The sequence below is a fragment of the Bombus fervidus genome, chromosome 10 (assembly GCF_041682495.2).
Source record: "Bombus fervidus isolate BK054 chromosome 10, iyBomFerv1, whole genome shotgun sequence".
NCBI classification, from domain to species: Eukaryota; Metazoa; Arthropoda; class Insecta; order Hymenoptera; family Apidae; genus Bombus; species Bombus fervidus.
Window position 1 is genome coordinate 6,260,779 of NC_091526.1, and position 18,623 is coordinate 6,279,401.

The 18,623-nt window shown below is 35.5% G+C and overlaps 1 protein-coding gene across 1 annotated transcript in view; it reads left to right on the forward strand.

Annotated features, from left to right (window-relative positions):
* LOC139991318 (uncharacterized) overlaps nucleotides 1-16,396 on the forward strand; it is a 39,431-nt gene extending 23,035 nt beyond the window's left edge. Inside the window, exons 2-12 of the mRNA XM_072011278.1 lie at nucleotides 4,938-5,043; nucleotides 5,162-5,387; nucleotides 5,958-6,446; nucleotides 7,800-8,712; nucleotides 9,280-9,393; nucleotides 10,263-10,661; nucleotides 11,227-11,573; nucleotides 11,676-12,191; nucleotides 12,625-12,737; nucleotides 12,833-13,040; nucleotides 13,134-16,396. Of these exons, the coding sequence (XP_071867379.1) occupies nucleotides 4,953-5,043; nucleotides 5,162-5,387; nucleotides 5,958-6,446; nucleotides 7,800-8,712; nucleotides 9,280-9,393; nucleotides 10,263-10,661; nucleotides 11,227-11,573; nucleotides 11,676-12,191; nucleotides 12,625-12,737; nucleotides 12,833-13,040; nucleotides 13,134-13,698 (3,981 nt within the window). The 5' untranslated portion in view covers nucleotides 4,938-4,952 and the 3' untranslated portion in view covers nucleotides 13,699-16,396. The remainder of the gene's footprint in view (nucleotides 1-4,937; nucleotides 5,044-5,161; nucleotides 5,388-5,957; nucleotides 6,447-7,799; nucleotides 8,713-9,279; nucleotides 9,394-10,262; nucleotides 10,662-11,226; nucleotides 11,574-11,675; nucleotides 12,192-12,624; nucleotides 12,738-12,832; nucleotides 13,041-13,133) is intronic.
* The last annotated feature ends 2,227 nt before the right edge of the window (nucleotides 16,397-18,623 follow it).

Sequence of the window (18,623 nt, forward strand, 5' to 3'; positions counted from 1 at the left end):
ATCTTGTCCCTGAGGTTTTATTTTTTCATTGCCTTTTGTCAATTAATAGCAGCTCGCACTATTGTGGGGTTCTCAGGTTTCTCTGAACAAGGTGAAATTGTTTTACGTCACGCACAATTCAGGGTCTCGTTTACTAATAATAACTAAAAATCGATAAACGTACGCAGTTTAAACTAGGATAGAAGGACAGAAATACCAGATGTAGTTGCATATGATTTATTATCGTAGATCGGTAGATGTGCAATTAGTATTGTACGTGAATTGCTTCTATGCAATAAAAGAAACCAGAAGCACATTGCAAATTATTCATGTAATTAATAGTAAACATGATCCAGCTTGATTTATCGATTCTAAGATTTACGAGGATTATTCACTGAGTCGTGTAGGTTATACAAACGAATACGAATTATTTTTACAATCACGTACGGATATTTAATCTCGAGTATTTTATTGATTAATCTAACGAACGATATCGAGGAAAGATCTGCCAATATTCCTTCGTCGATCGAACATTTCGTACATTTGAATTCTATAGTTGGCTTATGGTCGAGCGATTTTCGAAAAAAGTTAACGAATATAAATATTTGCACGAACACCGTAAGCGTTTAGGCCATTGACGAATTTGCCTATTTCATGATGCATATTGCATGATGCACGAAGTAGAAGAACCAGCGTCGTCTCTGTTCGTGAATTGACTGTGCTACGACACATTGAATATTTAAATATTGTACTAACAATTTGCAAAGTCTAACGTCAGCCAAAAGTCGCTGAAAAATTCCTACTTCTTCTAATTTGCCGAAGCTTGTGCCGAGTCTTAAAGACTCGTGTATTTAAATCACTCTTATCCGTTTCAGATAGATCTTATCCTTAATCTAATTATACTTTTTAATATTTTGATAAAATCGCCGTTTAAAGCGATCTTAATTTAATTAGTTGTAAAGAGAGAAGCTGTTATAAAGCTTTCTGTAAAGTTTCGCTCTAATTCTATGTAAAAATCGATGTGTTCTTTTTATGCACAACGTTTATTTATATATATATAAGAAAACGAGTGACTTGGAATGTAATATGCGACAAAGTTCTATATATGGTAATTTTTTACAATACTATACTAAATGTGGCAGTAGAACCGATAGCTCAGTAGTGTACTTAAGAAACAGCTATCCTATTCAGATAAAATTATCCTATTTGCTATACAGAGATCTAAATATTGAACTTGTAAGAGAACATATTTGGCTGAGGGACGTGCCGAATAAAAGTCCAAAGGCAATTGAAGAATAATCTATAAAAGAAAGATTGGGAGAATGCCAAGAATTCCACATAAAATACAAAAAAAAAAAAAAAAAAATTCTACAGTAAATGTTTCAAATTCTTGTCTTTAGAACATACATAACTGACGATACCGTTAACAAGTATAATAATTGGATATCAATTTTATACATTAAAAGTATCACCGATAAATAAATTGTACATCAGAAGAATTGTGCAGAAGAAAAGAATTTTTCAGATATCTACGAACCAATCTGACAGATCCACGATCGTTGATATCTTAAAGACGACGACGAATTCCGTCGAATCAAACCTGCGCTTACGCGATACACAAATCAATCAATAATCAACGATCGGTGATCAATACTCGAACGGAGCTATAACTCATTGTGTTCCAGGAATGGCTACATTTCACCGAACAGTTTCAACGATATATATGTATCGCTTGAACAACAAGTTAGTCACGGAACATGGTTTTCCACGGAAAGCTATGCAGTCGACCTAGTTTTTCGAAGAAGTTGGAATCGAAAATAAAAGTGACCGAGGTGGAAATCAAGAATGGCGTGTGACGATCAGAAGAAGAAACGGCGCAGTTCATTCGCCCACGAGTTGAAAAGTCAAAGCGCCCGAGCGATGGCTAAGAATAGCATGTGGCGATCATTGCTTCTTGTCACCTTCGACGATGCTTGGCGACGCGACGCGCGCGTTTCTGCTAAGCTCATCATTGTAAACAAACGCGGTCACGAAAGAGTCCGAAGAGACGAAACTTCATAATTATACAATTAGGTTTCTAATAGCGAAGGACGCTTATCTCTACTCTTCCAGATTATACACGCAAAAGCTAATTTCTGTAAAGTAAACTATAAAGTTTGCTATAAGCACAAAACTTTACAATTATACGATTAGGTTTCTAATAGCGAAGGATGCTTACCTCTACTCTTCCAGATTATACACGCAAAAGTTAATTTTTGTAAAGTGAACTATAAAGTTTGTTATAAGCAGAGTTCACTAAAATTTCCTATTCGTATTCGATATTATAATTACTTGCGATGATTCAATTCTACATTTATGAACATTCGACTATTTAAGTAACTCGAAGAAGTATTAGGAAATGATCAAAACCTCCAAGAATTAATATTTTATCTGGAACGTTAAATGATATTACAACAACGAGCTCGTAAATTTAGTATTAAAATGAATCTTTTCTTATTTATATGTGTCGTGTATTACTATTTTCATTAATTTCAGTATTCGTATTATTATTCGGTAGGATTTGGAAAACTGTAGAAGAGAAGCCAACGTATTTTAGTTATTATAACTTGCTATATTAAGCCTTGCAAACACTTTTAGCAAATTTTTCCTATGTATATGATACGTCGTAACTTTGCATGAATACAGAATTCCGATAGATTAAATGTTGCTGTGGTACGTTAGATGAATTGACACAACATGAAGTCAGCAGGTGTCTTAATACTTATGAACGGGAGTGTGTTCCTCGGTTGACGTAGGATCACTGCCACTGTACGTCGTTGCTATTTATACTCAAGCCGTTGCATTGTTAACTGGACTGTAACCTACGAGACTCAGTCTGAATCTTATTATATCCTACTAGAGAACGTCCATTGAATGGCGGAATGCGCGTCATACTTTGTCAAATTCTTGTCTACCTTGGTATGGCAGATACTTTTGTCGTTATCTTACTTAGGTTTGATTAGAACATTTAATTTATTTTTTTATATTTGGGCATATATATGTAATGTATTAATAAATATCCATGTACAAAACCGAAAAATCAACACAATTCTATTACATGTATGCACGTTGTTACGTCGCGTAAGATGATCTGTGCAGCGTCCCTCGTGGTCTGGTCGCCAAGGCCCACGCAACGTTACACAGATCCTCAGTAAACCTAAGGAACCACCATAAACCGAATCCGTTTAACTTAATCTCTAATCGTGAAAGTATTTTCGGTTTATGGATAGCCCTTAAAACAGTCCTTAGATTTATTGCACGCTCTTACAAATTACGGAGAAAGCGGATATTTGTCTAACAGAAAAGCAGGTTTTTCCCATAAACAAGGACACCCATGAGCCACTTTGGCGGGAGACTTCCTTTTCATATTTTCATTTATTAACGTTGATGATAACCAATGAGCATCGCGGACCGTTACCCTCACTTTCCTACCGAAAAGTGTGAACAACGAATCCGTGTTCTTAGTTCAAAAAGGCACATCCATACCGAGCTTTCCTCCGTGATAACACGAGAATAAAAAACTTCAGTGTTCTTACAACGTTAGTGCAGTTATCTCAACTGTTCCTACAACCTTAGTGCAGTCATTTCAACTGTTCTTATAACATTAGTGCAGTCATCTCAACTGTTCCTACAACTTTAGGGCAGTCATCTGGTTTACACGACGTAAATTCAATCAACTCTCTGCTTCTACGACTCCGGAATCAAATCTACGAGTATTAAGTTGTTGAAAAATATAATTATTATAAACTGTTAATTACTGTTTTATACCAGGTCAATCACCCTTATTATCCCACAAGAAATAAGGGGATCGACCTGTTCGTGGTGTCGATTATTACAATCATAATGGGAACTTACGACTCCTGTTGACGCGTTTCCTCGCGATCGCGTCTCCCCGCGACTGGAAGAAAATACACACGTATAAATATACACAAACATGTATTTTTTGGTTATAGAAATGCATATTTATGGCTTCGGGTTGACTTCGATTACATTTCTTGATATCAAATATACGTGATTTGAATGGAATATGTTAGCGGTGTCACATTTCCGAGACGATGCGACGGCAGATAGCTCACTGATATTTAGTCTTACTATAATTTATGACTAGATTGCGGATTTTTATGCATTTATGATGCAAAAAACGCACACCTTGCATATAATATGCAAAAAGACATAAAATATCCAGAGTAGAGTATCTACTATAACATTTGATAAATGAAAGAAATTTTTATTCAAATTATATTTCTTTATTTATGTTCATAAAAACAGAAATACATAAAATTCTGCGACGTATTTATGGCTGGGTGGAGACCTCGATAAAGACCTCGGCACGATGATTGAGTGAATGTTCGGAAAGTCCAGAGTCGGTGACTCTTTTTGCTAACCGGATTGCGGGAAACTCCACCACACTTACTCAAGAATCATCGATAAGGAGCGATTTAGCTAGAGAGAGTTTTGTATTAACGCGATTTGTCTTTAATATATGTGTGTATACATACGTGTGCGTCGATGGTACATTTCGTAAAAGCTTTAGGCGTCAGGAAGTCTGCGAATCTTTGGTTATACGTATATTTATTTGTATTTATGTCGTTTCGTTATTTTCGTGATTAATTTGGGAGGTGATACACTGCCATTGGCATAATTGTTAGTCATATTACCGAAAGAATGCCTTGAACAACATCGAACTTCTACAAAAATAAAACGATTACGAAGAAGCGGATGTTTCATAGTGAATAAAATTAATTTTCCCGATAATTGATTATTTCTACCTTTTAAATTATTTTGTGCAATTGAAAACTTTCCTAGATAGTTGAGGAAACATAAAAAATTCGTTAAAAGAGAATGTAAAATAAGTAATAAAATTTTGCAAAGCTCGGTATAAGTGTTTAAAATAACAATGGATTATTCGTTTGTTACAGGAGAAGAAAATCATAATGTTGAGGATTGGATCTCTACTGACCATGCTGGTCTTCATGACCATCATGAAGATCGTCGTCTCGAATCGTTGTTTGGTAACGCGCGAAGGTAAATTTTAGCCTAAACGTTTCGTCTGACCACTTACGAACCTTTTCTCCTTGATCGCGCTTCACGACCGACTTATAACCGCTATGAGAAATTAATTAGAGGATTACTGTTTTGACAGAAGTCAATCCAAAGAGATTGATTCACATGGATGGACAACCATTGAATCTTAACTTCGAAGTGTCTGAAAGAGTCACCCACAGGTTGGCCACTATAATCATGAAAATATTCTTGACCGAGGTGCTTGGCTATTCAGGAGTGTCTATCTTTGAAATGGAAGACAAATTCATGCCGAACGACACTTTCGATAGATTGTCTGGCGATATAACGTTCAATAGTCCGGAACAGTAAGATATACAGTTTACTCTTGTACTATAGATACTTATCTTTAAAACGAAGATTTATTTACAATTAAATTACAATTTTGTTATTTTAAATTAATATTTACTATTAAATTAAATAATAAATTAAAGCTCGTTACAGCGGAAAATATTTCCTACAATACGTATATATGAATATAATATATTCACAAAAGATTTCAAGAAGTTGACACATCCGTGATTCTTCGGGTTTCCATCTTGTCTTTGATAGGTGCACTTTGCTTCGACTTTTCGAGGGCATTCCAGTATAGTCTTTCAACTTCGCTAAAAATTTCTTCCCTGAAGAAGTGAACTGAAACGGTCATGAAACGTCGAAACAAAGCGCAATTATCAAAAATATCGATCGAAAACCGAAGAACCACTATATATGTCATCTGATAAATATAGAGAAAGTTTAAAATTTGAGATAAGTGTTGGAATGCTTTCATGAGCAACTGTAATTTTACAAGGAAATTTCGAGACATTCGAATTTCAAACCCAAGAGAGGTTCAAAGAGAAACAGTCTGACATTGACAAATCATTAATTTCTTCGAACAGAGTTCCAATGGTGAATATGGAGGTCTGGATTCCGGCACATCTGGACACGATGTCGTTGCAAAATTCACTCGACGTGAAGGAATGCGGATCCATTGCTCCGCCAGGTCATTTCGGCTGGTTCGTTCCCGTTGCGTTATCGAGACCTGGCGACAGTTGGATAATTTTCACTAAACGTGAGACAGCCGCACGTTTCGATGTGGATGAGTTCACGTTGGACAATATTCGAAATTTCACTATAAATCCAGCCACCAAGGCTGACTACTGCCAGCAATCGTTTTGTCAAGATGGATTGTACATTCCCGAGTGGTGTCAGGGGAAACCATGCGCTCTATTATTGACCAGTTACGGCAACATTACTGACTTTGTCAAGGATCACATCGACCAGTTGAAGTTATACGTCAAAGTGGCTTGGGTGGGGCCGAACTTGAAATACGTGACTGAAACTTTGACCAAGGAGCTGTTGCTTATACGCAATTTTACTCATGATAGGTATTTATTTGGCACATTTCTCAATGAATGAACGTTACGGCTGGTCTCAGTCGAAACTTTTATTTTTACGAATGACTGGAAAGTGCTTGATATTATTTTCAATTCGACATTACCTTAGAGATATAGATGAGTTATTTATCTCGAGACTAATTTCAAATAATTACTACTATTAATGATTTCTATTTTGATGCCGAATAACGTAATAAACTCCGTATCTTCGGTCATTCTATTTTTGATATTATAAAAGCTTGATTTCATTTTTAACTTTCTTTGCCCTTCTAATTGATATACATTTTAACACGGTTTATCACACTTGAGTTAGTTTGAATCAATGATCTATTTATTGTTACGTTTCCAACGTTAATAAGTGAGAAATAGTAGAGAGGTGGTATGCAAATCTTTATTACCATATAATACTACCTAGAAACATTTTCTAAAAGTATACTTAATTTCTATTATAACGTTGATGACCTGAGATCATTGCGTAATACTGTATCCGAAGCACAACACAGGTATTTTGCATAAGATTTTGCGTTTTACGACTAACGACGAGGAAAAGATATAATATAAATACAATGTTTTATTGAAAAGTTGCAACAAAAATACGAAATAATATCGAATTGATCTTTTGTCCGAAATAAATGTTAAACGAACATTAACAACGATGAACAAATCGAGACAGATTAATTCTTTAATCTGATCGTCAGATATCGAGCTTTTTATTTGCGGTTTTATTATAAATTAAAAACTTTATCAGACAAGAATATACATGTATGTATTGTATATATAAAAACGTGTAATACTTTCAAGACGGACTAGTCACACATATTCGTTTGTACAATGCGTAAAATGCGTTTTTACGCCTTATTGAACAAAAAATCATACTTTCTTAACTAACCGATTATCGGTTTTCATTCGTACAAGATTTTTTTTTTACTTTTGTTCGTGCCGAGACGATTGTGAAAAAAAACCTGTGACACCTTGAATTTCCATAATTCTTTCACGATATGCGATGTTCGTGTATATTTAATTTCCTACACAAGGAAAATTACATCGAGCCCGTTTCGTTATCGTTGTCAAACGAAACGCTCGGCTGATCGAAAATTCGTGTTTACTCAAGGTCAATATTATTTCCTCGATGACCGTGTCGCGCAATAAACGTCGCCTCAAAATAGAATCAGACGCCGAAAACATTCTGTACGCGCAAACATTTTACGTTTCTTTTATTATCGACCAACCGTTGTAGACATCGTCGTCCTGCTTTTATTTGATCGTCTCGAAAAATACGCGTCTCCATTTTACGTCTTGTTTCGTATTTGATCGCATACAAGAAGGCGTATTCTCATTTTTCAGGTCTCTGGTCTTTTTGCATTGGACGCCAAGCAGCGTGGTACCAAACGAGAGGGACTTTGTCACTGTCGAATTCGGACGTTGTGGCACGACGAAATTAGAAATCGAATGCAAATACGAATCCAACAGGTTAACCAAGCTAGTCTGGAGTAAACTCGAGTACGCCGCGAAATTGGCATTCGAAGCGATTAGTCACGCGAAATTCACACGGGAAATGTACGAAGATCTGATTTATCGACACAATAACTTTTCTGAAACCGTCCACGAAGAACAAATCGCGTGTGATTGGTTGAAGGACAATTTGAACTATACTCTCAAAGAATGGATGCCGATTACCGCCGACAAGAATATTCTATACGTTGGTGGGATATTTCCTATGAACGAAGCTTTCTATTCAGGGAAATCGATATTAATCGCAGCCAGAATGGCGAAGGAGGCGATCAATATGAACAATACGATCCTTACAAATTATGATTTTAAAATGTTAGCTAGCGATGGTCAATGTAAGTCGGATATGGTAATGAGATCGTTCATCGATTACATAGTGCTCAATCAGTATGATAAGCTGATTGGTGTTTTGGGACCCGCTTGTTCGGAAACGGTCGAACCTTTGGTTGGTGTCTCGAAGCATTACAGAACAGCGATCATCAGTTATAGCGCCGAAGGATCGAGCTTTAACGATCGTACCAAATATCCTTACTTCTTTCGGACTATCGGCGAGAACAAGCAGTATAAGCACGTTTATTTGCAACTGTTGAAGAAACTGGGCTGGAAGAGAGTAGCTGCGTTGACGGAGGATGGACAGAAGTATACGGAGTATATATCTTATATGCAAGATATACTTAGGGACAATGGAATTGCATTTGTGGCGAATGCAAAGTTTCCAAGGGAACGAGAGGCAGTTGTGATGACTAAGGTAACCATTCTTTCCTTTTTCAATTTGGAATCCTTCAATCACGAAGGTTGTTGTTATATCGCTATAAAATAAAATATTATTATCGATTATTTATACAATTAATTACACATTTTAACGAATAAACCGCAATGATAATATGGCATATGGTAAAGGATTAGACGTATAGAACTTATGGAAAATAACTGTGCATGCATATTCATATGCTATTATGATAATGATGAGTAATATTATCTATTCGTACGATTAAGATAGAAGGTTAGCCTTAGAGGACATTGGGCAACACTTGTAAATTTATTGAGACGATAATTTTTTTTGTCTTTTGTCCTTGGTTTTCTTATCGAAAACAAATTTTAATAAGCATCGATGACATTAATGACGGACAGAATAGCAAAAATTTAATGGCTGAACGTTAGTACAGTTATAATCTAGTTCTTATCATTCGCTAGATATATTCAAGGAGAGGAGTCTGGTTTTTTTTAAGATAAAAATCATTAATTAGTATACTGTTTATATGATAGGCAATAAATTAAGTTTGATAGAGTTATTAAGAATGTTATCATTTCGCAGTATTTGCAAGATCTGAAGCAGAAGAAGGCAAAGATCATCATCGCCGATGTTTATGATCAAGTGGCCAGACAAGTAATGTGCGAAGCGTACAGATTAGAGATGACAGCTGTCCAGGTAATTTTATAAAAAGTCATAACTAAAAATTGTTTAACATAATTTAAAAATATTTGGCATATATTCGATCAGTTTCGTATACACTTTATGCTGTAAGGTAGTTTGTAGTTTGTGGTATATTTATCGTTAGTTTTGTAGATATGTATTTTCGTTCCTTCTATCTGACTTTGTTTATTGAAACAGCGTTTTGATAATAGTAGCATAAAGTTAATGCAAGAATTTTATCAAAATCACATACACACAAATTCGACAGTTTCTTCGTGATAATAATTAATCACGAAAAATAGCCGTTCTAAACACATACACGTATTTCATATCTATAATTGGTTTCTCGTCAATCTCTATGCATAGCAAATAGACAGATTTCAAGCTCAATTTATTGAACAATTTGTATTATCATGAAATATTGCAACGTAAATCGTGAAACGACACCGATTTTACCGTTAGAGACGATTATAGAAAACGACAATTTCAATAAATTCACGTGTTATATTTAAGAAAATCGTTGTTCCGTTACTCTCCTTAAGTTCTTTTCTATCAGTCACAAACTTTACCTTTTACTTTACTTGTGTGACACGTGTCATTTTATACAATTTCCAGATTCCATTCCTATTCTCGTTCTGAATGAACGAGATATGATCAAATTATATGAAATTTGTAGAAAATTTTCAATTTAAATATACAGTCTAAATTATGGCAAGCTACGGCACATTCGAAATAGAAAACAATCCATTGAAATCGACTCGTTTCACTTGGTAAAATATTCAAAGGCTACAATATCTTACCTTCTGATGAATGTCTATGAAAACGATCGGATCATCAAAAAAATCTCAATTCCATAATTCTAACTCAATATTTTGGGATTGAAGGGTTACGTGTGGTTTCTGCCTCTGTGGCTTCGACCAGAATGGTACGATACGGACCGATTCAATAAGGAGAACGAAGAACAAGTGCCTTGTACCTCGGCACAAATGTTTAAAGCGATAAACGGCTATCTTGGTCTCTCTCATGCATATTTTGCCCCTGACAATGAAATTATGCAGGAAGGAATAACGGTGCGTCAGTGGCGCGATAATTACGAGAAGTCTTGTTTTGATCAGAAACAACCACCATCGAATTACGCCGGTTTCGCGTACGATGCCATGTGGACGTATGCTTACGCAATGGATCGACTTCTCCGCGAAAATCAAAGTTACGTCTTTGACCTCCATAGCGAGCAGACTATCAATCGGATGACGGATATCATTGGTGAAATGGATTTCTATGGGGTACGTAGAAAATAATTGTAATATTTATAACAAATAGTTGTAAATAATTGTAACAGTCGAGAGTACATCGATCGTATTGCTAATCTTTCAAATATAACAGTATCGGCATTTAGGAAGTAGCTAATTTTTTATGCGTCGCTCATTTAAAATCGGATCAGCTGAAATTAATTTTCGACTTTATCAGGTTTCCGTTGCGACGCTAAGGTAGTATTTTGTAACGGCAAGAGCAGAGATTTAAGGGGAAAATGAAAGAAAATAAAATATTTACCGAGTAATAATGTTAACAAATTGATATGTCGTAATTTTACAGTATTTTCTTTTACGCAAAACAAGGACATAAACTGGCGCGTAATTTGCAAAATTGCCTTGCGTTGTCTCTTCTTGTATTACTAATTCAGTTACTATTATGCAAAAGATGCCGATAATCCATATCTTCCGTAGAATTCCACTAATAATAACTATATAAAAATGTCCTGGCAATATTTCAATCATGAAAATATTATTTTCTTCATATATTATATTAAAAAATTAATTACCATTAGTTTACCATTAAATTACCGTTTAGGTGTCTGGAAGAATCAAATTCTTCGGTGGTCCTTCGAGATACTCTGTCATCAATATCGTTCAGTTCGTCAATAACAAAACTAATTTAGTCGGTAACTTCTACCCTAACGTATCGGAGACAAAGCACGAAGTCGTGGGTGGTACATTGGACTTAAACGTCTCAGCTCTGGTTTGGTTATCAAATAGTATGCCAGATGATGGCTCGGAACCACCTCAACGATGCGTCATCGCGGGCCTTGCAGATTTCGTCAACGTATCGTGCGAAGTCGCGTTTGTGATCGTCAATTTCCTTGGATTTGGTTTACTGGGGATACTGGTGATCATTGGTTTCATTATCATCAAGAGAAAGTGAGCAATCGATAAATTTCACATATTATAATATATTATAATATACGTAATCTAGACTGTGAATTTTTATGCATCCATTTATCCTAATCTCCTTTTTTACAGGTACGAAGAGAAAGTACGTCTGCACGAAAAATACATCCAATCTCTAGGTCTAGACTTTGCTCACGCGGACACGTCCGATTTAGATAAATGGGAGATACCTCGGGACAGGGTGGTTATCAATCGAAAATTGGGCGAGGGTGCGTTTGGAACGGTTTATGGTGGTGAGGCGTTATTCCCAGAAAAAGGTTGGCTGGCTGTGGCTGTGAAAACTCTAAAAATCGGAAGCTCTACCGAAGAGAAGTTAGACTTCCTCAGCGAGGTGGAAGTAATGAAAAGATTCGAGCATAAGAACATAATCAAACTGTTGGGCGTATGCATTAAAAGTGAGCCGGTTTTAACCGTTATGGAGTTCATGCTTTATGGCGATCTAAAGACGTATCTTCTCGCCAGAAGACACCTCGTGAACGATCAGAATTACGAAGACTCGGATGAGATTTCTAATAAAAAACTAACCGCGATGGCATTGGACGTGGGTAGAGCTCTCAGTTATTTGGCTCAATTGAAGTATGTTCACAGGTACGTTGAAAACTTTAACTTTTTAAGATAAACGATTAAAATAAGCAAAATATCATCTACTAAAAACTGTAAACAGTCTTAATAGCTGGGTAATATATAAAATGGTCGACTTTGTTGTATCAATTTTCTAAATCTCTCTTTTCGATAAACATTTTTATCTCTGTAGATGTATTATTTTAAATTTCAGAATTACCTCTTTCATATATGATTCTATCTTTTTTAATATTCACTTATATAAACGCATATCTTTTTCGAATTCGCGCTACTAACAACTAATGATTTTATATTCACAACGCACGCATACCTACTGAAAATAAAATATAATGATGTATCGTGTGCAGACACTTCGATTTATCGTGGCTGCCAGAGAGTGTAAATATCAATACGATAATTATCCTTGCTTTGGTGTCACGGGTTAATTTTATTTTTTCAGAGACATTGCCTCTCGTAATTGCCTGGTAAATGCTCAACGCATCGTCAAACTTGGCGACTTCGGCATGACGAGACCTATGTACGAGAACGACTATTACAAATTTAATCGAAGAGGTATAACTATATCGATTTTATTATAATCTACCAGAAAAATCCACTGGTTTAAATTTCGCGAATGCTGATTAACAAACGAACGATTCTCGTTTTAGGCATGCTGCCAGTAAGATGGATGGCACCAGAATCCCTGGGCCTTGGAATCTTCACCCCATCTTCGGACGTTTGGTCCTATGGCGTCCTCCTTTACGAAATCATCACGTTTGGTAGCTTCCCCTTCCAAGGGATGAGCAACAACGAGGTACTCACTCACGTGAAGAATGGGAACTCATTGAGAGTTCCGAAAGGAGTCAAATTACAATTGTAAGATTAATCTATTCATCCTTTAGTCGCGTCATACTCAGCCTTTATCGAATTTTAATAATTAAAAACTCAAACTATTTTTCTATTTCACAGAGAAAATTTGATGTACTCTTGCTGGAGAACGGACCACACAAAGAGGCCAACAGCTCCAGAGATCGTCGACTTTCTAGCAACGAATCCCCGAATTCTATCACCGTGTTTAGACGTTCCTTTGGCCAGCGTGCAAATCGAGCACACTGGACAACTAGAGATACAGTTAAACGAGAACATCAGAAAGTTTTCGTTATCCTGGTCACCTGAAAACTTTACGACTCGATCATCCACGTCGACATCCAGTCCCGTGGCTATATCCAGTCCTCCTTTGTTGGACATCAATGGTCACGACGACAAACAAAATCAAGACACGTTATTGGGCACTGGACTCTCCGATGTAGAGAGTAGCAGGCCTCTGTTGTCGAATACCGACGAGTGTTCGTCGGGTCCGCCGATGATTTTACAAAATTTCAAACGAAAGGACGAACCGGTGCACAGGTACGTCAACATTCAGCCAGGAATGTCGAACAGTCTCGATCATAAAAACGGCAGCAATGTTCAAGCGGAGGAGAGGGTAGCTATGCTGTCAGAGAATAGGAAATCAGAGCACGTGTCGATTCTTTGACAGGAAAGGAAGCACGCGATTTCACGACAGAAATCGATGATGCACTTCTATAGGCGCGCCGAGGGCGTACTCGGAAAATATGCGAAAATATCGTATAGGAAAACGAGTGTGTAAATCGGTTCGTGGCCATTGTTGTTTGAACCGAAACAGGCGTGTGCTTCCGAACGAACAGTATGGTTTTCGTGATGGTAAATGTGTGGTTTATTCGAACCTTATTTTAGAGTCGGAGAGATGCGCAATTGTATAGGTCGTTTGATTCACTGGAGATTAAAATCCTGCCGATTTAGTTATGATGTATGAAATCTACCAGTTCCAGTTACGAAGACCAGAAACGATCAGTTGCAGAGAGCGAAAATACCGTTATGATCCTTTGGTGGACAACTATTTTCGCTCAATCTACATTTGAGACTGATGTAATAGAAAAATTAAGTTACCGAACAGTTAACGCGACAATCCCGAGGATTTCTGAAAAGAACGAAACATTCGTACATAGATTCGTAAAGAATTGAAAGTAAGCTCCTAGAATATCTCTATTTGCTTCCATATTAAAGATATTTTAATAATCGAATATAATATCGAGCGGAGTATTTCATTATTGGAAGTAGAAATTTCCATTGTTTTCGCGCTGAGTAAGAAATAAACGAAAAAAGCAAAAGGCTGCTTCGGTTAGATACGTTGTATTTAATGATAATCGAAAGGAGAACGACTGATAAACGGATACAGTGTCGTATTTACGTAAAGTGTTTCGCAAGCAGCATTTCCCTGTCCAAACATTCTCGATACTCGAAGTATGTAGGACTTTGTACGATTTCCTTCGAAACAGACTGCATATCTTTCCAAGCAATCGTGTCGACGTTTAAATACTTCGTGACGAAGTTGGCGCATTTTTGCAGGACAAAACCGAAGAAAAACATAGCAATATTTTACACGATGGAACATTAAGCGTTCACGCATGCAACCATGACATTTATATAAAAAGAAAAACGTATTTTTTCTTCTTTATGCGAACACGTTCGAGAAGACAGAAGTTCGTGAAAAGAATAATATGAAATTAAAAGAAGAAAACGAGGAAAAGGGTCCGGTATTTCCCTTTGCGTTCCAAGTATACATATATATTTTTTGACCTATCTTTTATGCAATATATTTGTCGATTTGAGTCGAGAAAAGTGACTGCAGTATAATTACTCGATACTATGAATAACACTCGATCCTCGCTAGAAAAGCAAGTGGAATAGTTACTATTATTATACATGGTATTACAATTAGTAAAACTATTTATTGATTTAAGCCAAGATACTTTGATCGAGACTTCATTTTTTGTAAAATATATTTCATATATACATATATTGAATTCCTCTGACCGCGTGCTTCATCTTGTCGAAGCAATTTATTTTAGTGTTTAACGCGATTAGCGTTATAAGATAACGTAGCTCGAGACGGGTAAAATTTCCTGTTATTTAGGTGCAATAACATTAAACGTCTTGTAGAAACAAGTTGTTAGAAATATATGTTAATATTATATTGATACGATCGATTACGCGTATGGTTGACAAATGAAAGACGAAAGTTTTAACAAAAACGTAAAACAATTGACATTGAGATGTCATAAGAATTCTCTAAAACTTCGTTGCAATTTTCAAGAGAAATTTTAATCGAATATTCTTAAAAATATCTTATTGATCATCCTAACGTGCACAGACGTATACAGGTTGCTTGAATTTTAATAAAGTGCGACCAAAAATGATATTATCCTTTGTTACACGTTGGTACACCACGATGTGTAAGATATTTCTTTATTAACGAAATATTATATTTATTTTTGTATTTATTAGAAAGTTCGTCATCATATTCGTTCTTCGATTAGTCGAAGGATCATACTATATTTTTTAGTTTTGATATCGACCACTTTTTAACAGCATTTTTGCTTTCTTACATATCCAAAGAATATGTTCCTAACGCTTAAATTCGACTAAAATCCAGACATCATGCGATAGTACATAAATGTTATAAATCATTATTATATTATCAAGTTGAATTCTGTTACCAGAAATGACTGAAGAAATCAACACACAAAGTATTTTTAATCTTTCACTCTAATTCCAATTTTTAGCTGCTTCGTATCGTCCATTTTATCGAGCCATAAGATTCTTATACTACGCACGAAATTATCGTTTATTCGTTCGTATATCCAGTTTTCGCCTGTGTCAAAACGTTGGCGGAAAAAGGAAAAAAGAATCAAACACGTTGTATGTTACATCGTTACATCACGTCGAACACGCTTATCATAGTACTTAGTGGTGATAAATTTCTCTTCTATTCTTTTCTCTTTTTTTATATCGGGCATAGATTAGACGATTATATAATTATTATAACGGAACGCTCGTTTTGACGGAAGTTGCAGGGCTTTTGTTCTACGTCATAGAGCATAGTAGAAGAACAAAATACAAACTGCAAACTTTTCAGTCCGTATACACAAAGCAAGTGCCTCGGGTTTGGAAAGTGCAATCCTTCCTAAATAGCTTTACACGAGAGAAATTGTTTACTATAATAAAATTATCACGATGTTATTTATTCTCAAATTGTATAGTTGTAATTTTATATTTGTTGCAAATGATGAAAGTACTATTCTGTACAGATGCTGTTATTCCTTGAGAAAATATTTATTATGCCTTCTTGAATTAAATTATATAGAAAACGATTTTACAATTTCTATTTTCTTACCTATATATTCCTGAGCGTCCTAAAACAATTCGTAAAATCCCTGAGATTCGATCAGCGAAATCAATTCGATTCTCTATTTTGGTGTTTATTTCTTTTGTGTTATTTCGATCCTCTCTCCCCCCACCCTCTCTCTCACTCTCTCTCTCTTAGATAAGATATTTCAAGAGTAAAAATTTAGCTAATATCCTAACAAATCCTCTAATTATACGTTCTATACAAGAACGTAATTGCTGTCGGTAATACTAGTAATAAAATATACTTTTGAAGAAAAAATGACACAAAAAAATTTCAAAGAATTACTTAATTTCGTTATCTTAATGTTCAATGAATCATCATTTTAAATAAACATTCAATAATATACAGGGTGTTCGGCTATGTCAGAAAATTTAAGGGGTGATTCATGAAGACGAAATAAGATGAAAATCAAGAATAAAAAATTGCCTTTTCGGCTTTGTTTTTTAGTTATTGACAATTCAAAGTCGTCCAAAATATCCCTGCACGCATGCAACCTTCTTTACAGAAGCGAAAGAGGCTCATCCTACGCAACGAAGCGTACAGTGATCCTCAAATCGAACGACACATAGGCGGCAGCTTACTATACAGCAAAGCAATTAATCTTATAACTGGTATAATTAGTAATATAATTATAACATAATAATGGCAAATAATAAGAGCTAAGTAGCTGCAATTCGAACGGTGAAACAGGAATCGAGTGACGGTCAATCCTTAGGCTTTTCGCGAAATTTGGGGTTATCTCGTGCACGGGGTGTGTCGTGTAGGTTCGTTAGTTCTTCGAGAGATCGTGATCTTGTTCGTTCAGAGTGTGCCGCGATTTTTCTTTCATGGTTTGATTGATCGAGGTTTCCCTTGTTAACCCATTTTTAAAGAAAGCCTATTGCAATCATGTTAGAATTTATAATTTTATAATGTTTTTAAAACTTTAGTGTTGTGAAAATAGAATGAACAGTTTAGTACGACTCGTATGTCCCTTTTGCAAGAGACGAAATTGTATATACAGTGTCAGTAGCTTTATTTTCTTTCTCTCGTTCCAAGTTAGACAAATGTGTTTTTAATACTCAATGCTGCCAGTAGGGCCACGAATTATTGTACGATGTTTATAAAAATCGATGTTATCATTGTGTAAGATATAAATATTGCGCGATGTACATATGCTTTGTTTAAAATTTGGAAATATTCGTGTAAGCGTTGCGCGAATGACGAATGTTTTGTTTACTGCGTAGGTAATGTTTACGTTTTTTTTTGTAGATCGCTTAACTTTCCGTACCGGCTTGTGTGACCCCCCACCACTTTGGAAGTTACGCAGCAAGACTAAGGTGCGAGGAGTCATTTAGTTGCCTTATTTCGTGCCGCTAACATGGTTTGTGTCGAGTCAGGTGTGTAATGTTTCTAACCTATTGGTGGTGCGTTTTCGGTGGTGTCGTTTCTTCATTACCTTTTTGCTATCGTTTATATCTCGTTATTAATACTGTTTAATTAATACGCGTTTATTTAACGATTCGTCTAACATTAAGGTAATGAAATTAAGTGGTTTCTTGAAATTTCTTATTTCAATTTTTCTACAGTCTTCTATTTACCAAATGATACTGTTACCGGTAGCTTCTATCGTAAGCTTTTGTAATAAAATTTAAGTTTGATTGTATTTTCATTTAATTATTTTATACGCTTGTTTTAACTTCGTTATTTTTTGTGCAGTTATTGATCGATAGCAGGGATAATGTATAAGTAACAGGAATATTAATATATGGACGCAACGACAATTAGTCATCAATCCGATGAATCTTCATGGAAATTAGGTAATGTTTCATTTTAATAATAATATTTTAACTAAGATAGCTATGTATGAACAATTCTATTGTTTTCTTATTCGAGCATGGGTAATATTTGACATACAATTTATATTTATGAAATATTTCAATATATAGGAAATTATTCTCTTATTTCAAACGAATTTTTAACGAATTATCGTTTCAAGGTAATCCGCGATATAGATAATCTTGATAATTTAACGATAGCTTCGTGTAGACAGAGTTTGAAACTTAGAAATCTTAATAACAATAGCTTGAACTAATTTCGATAGATATCGTAACATTCGCTTATCAAATTCAAATTTTTTTGCTATATTATGTGAATTTGCTACAGTTAACGTCGTATACTTGCAATTTTGTAACTTGTACGTTTCTCAT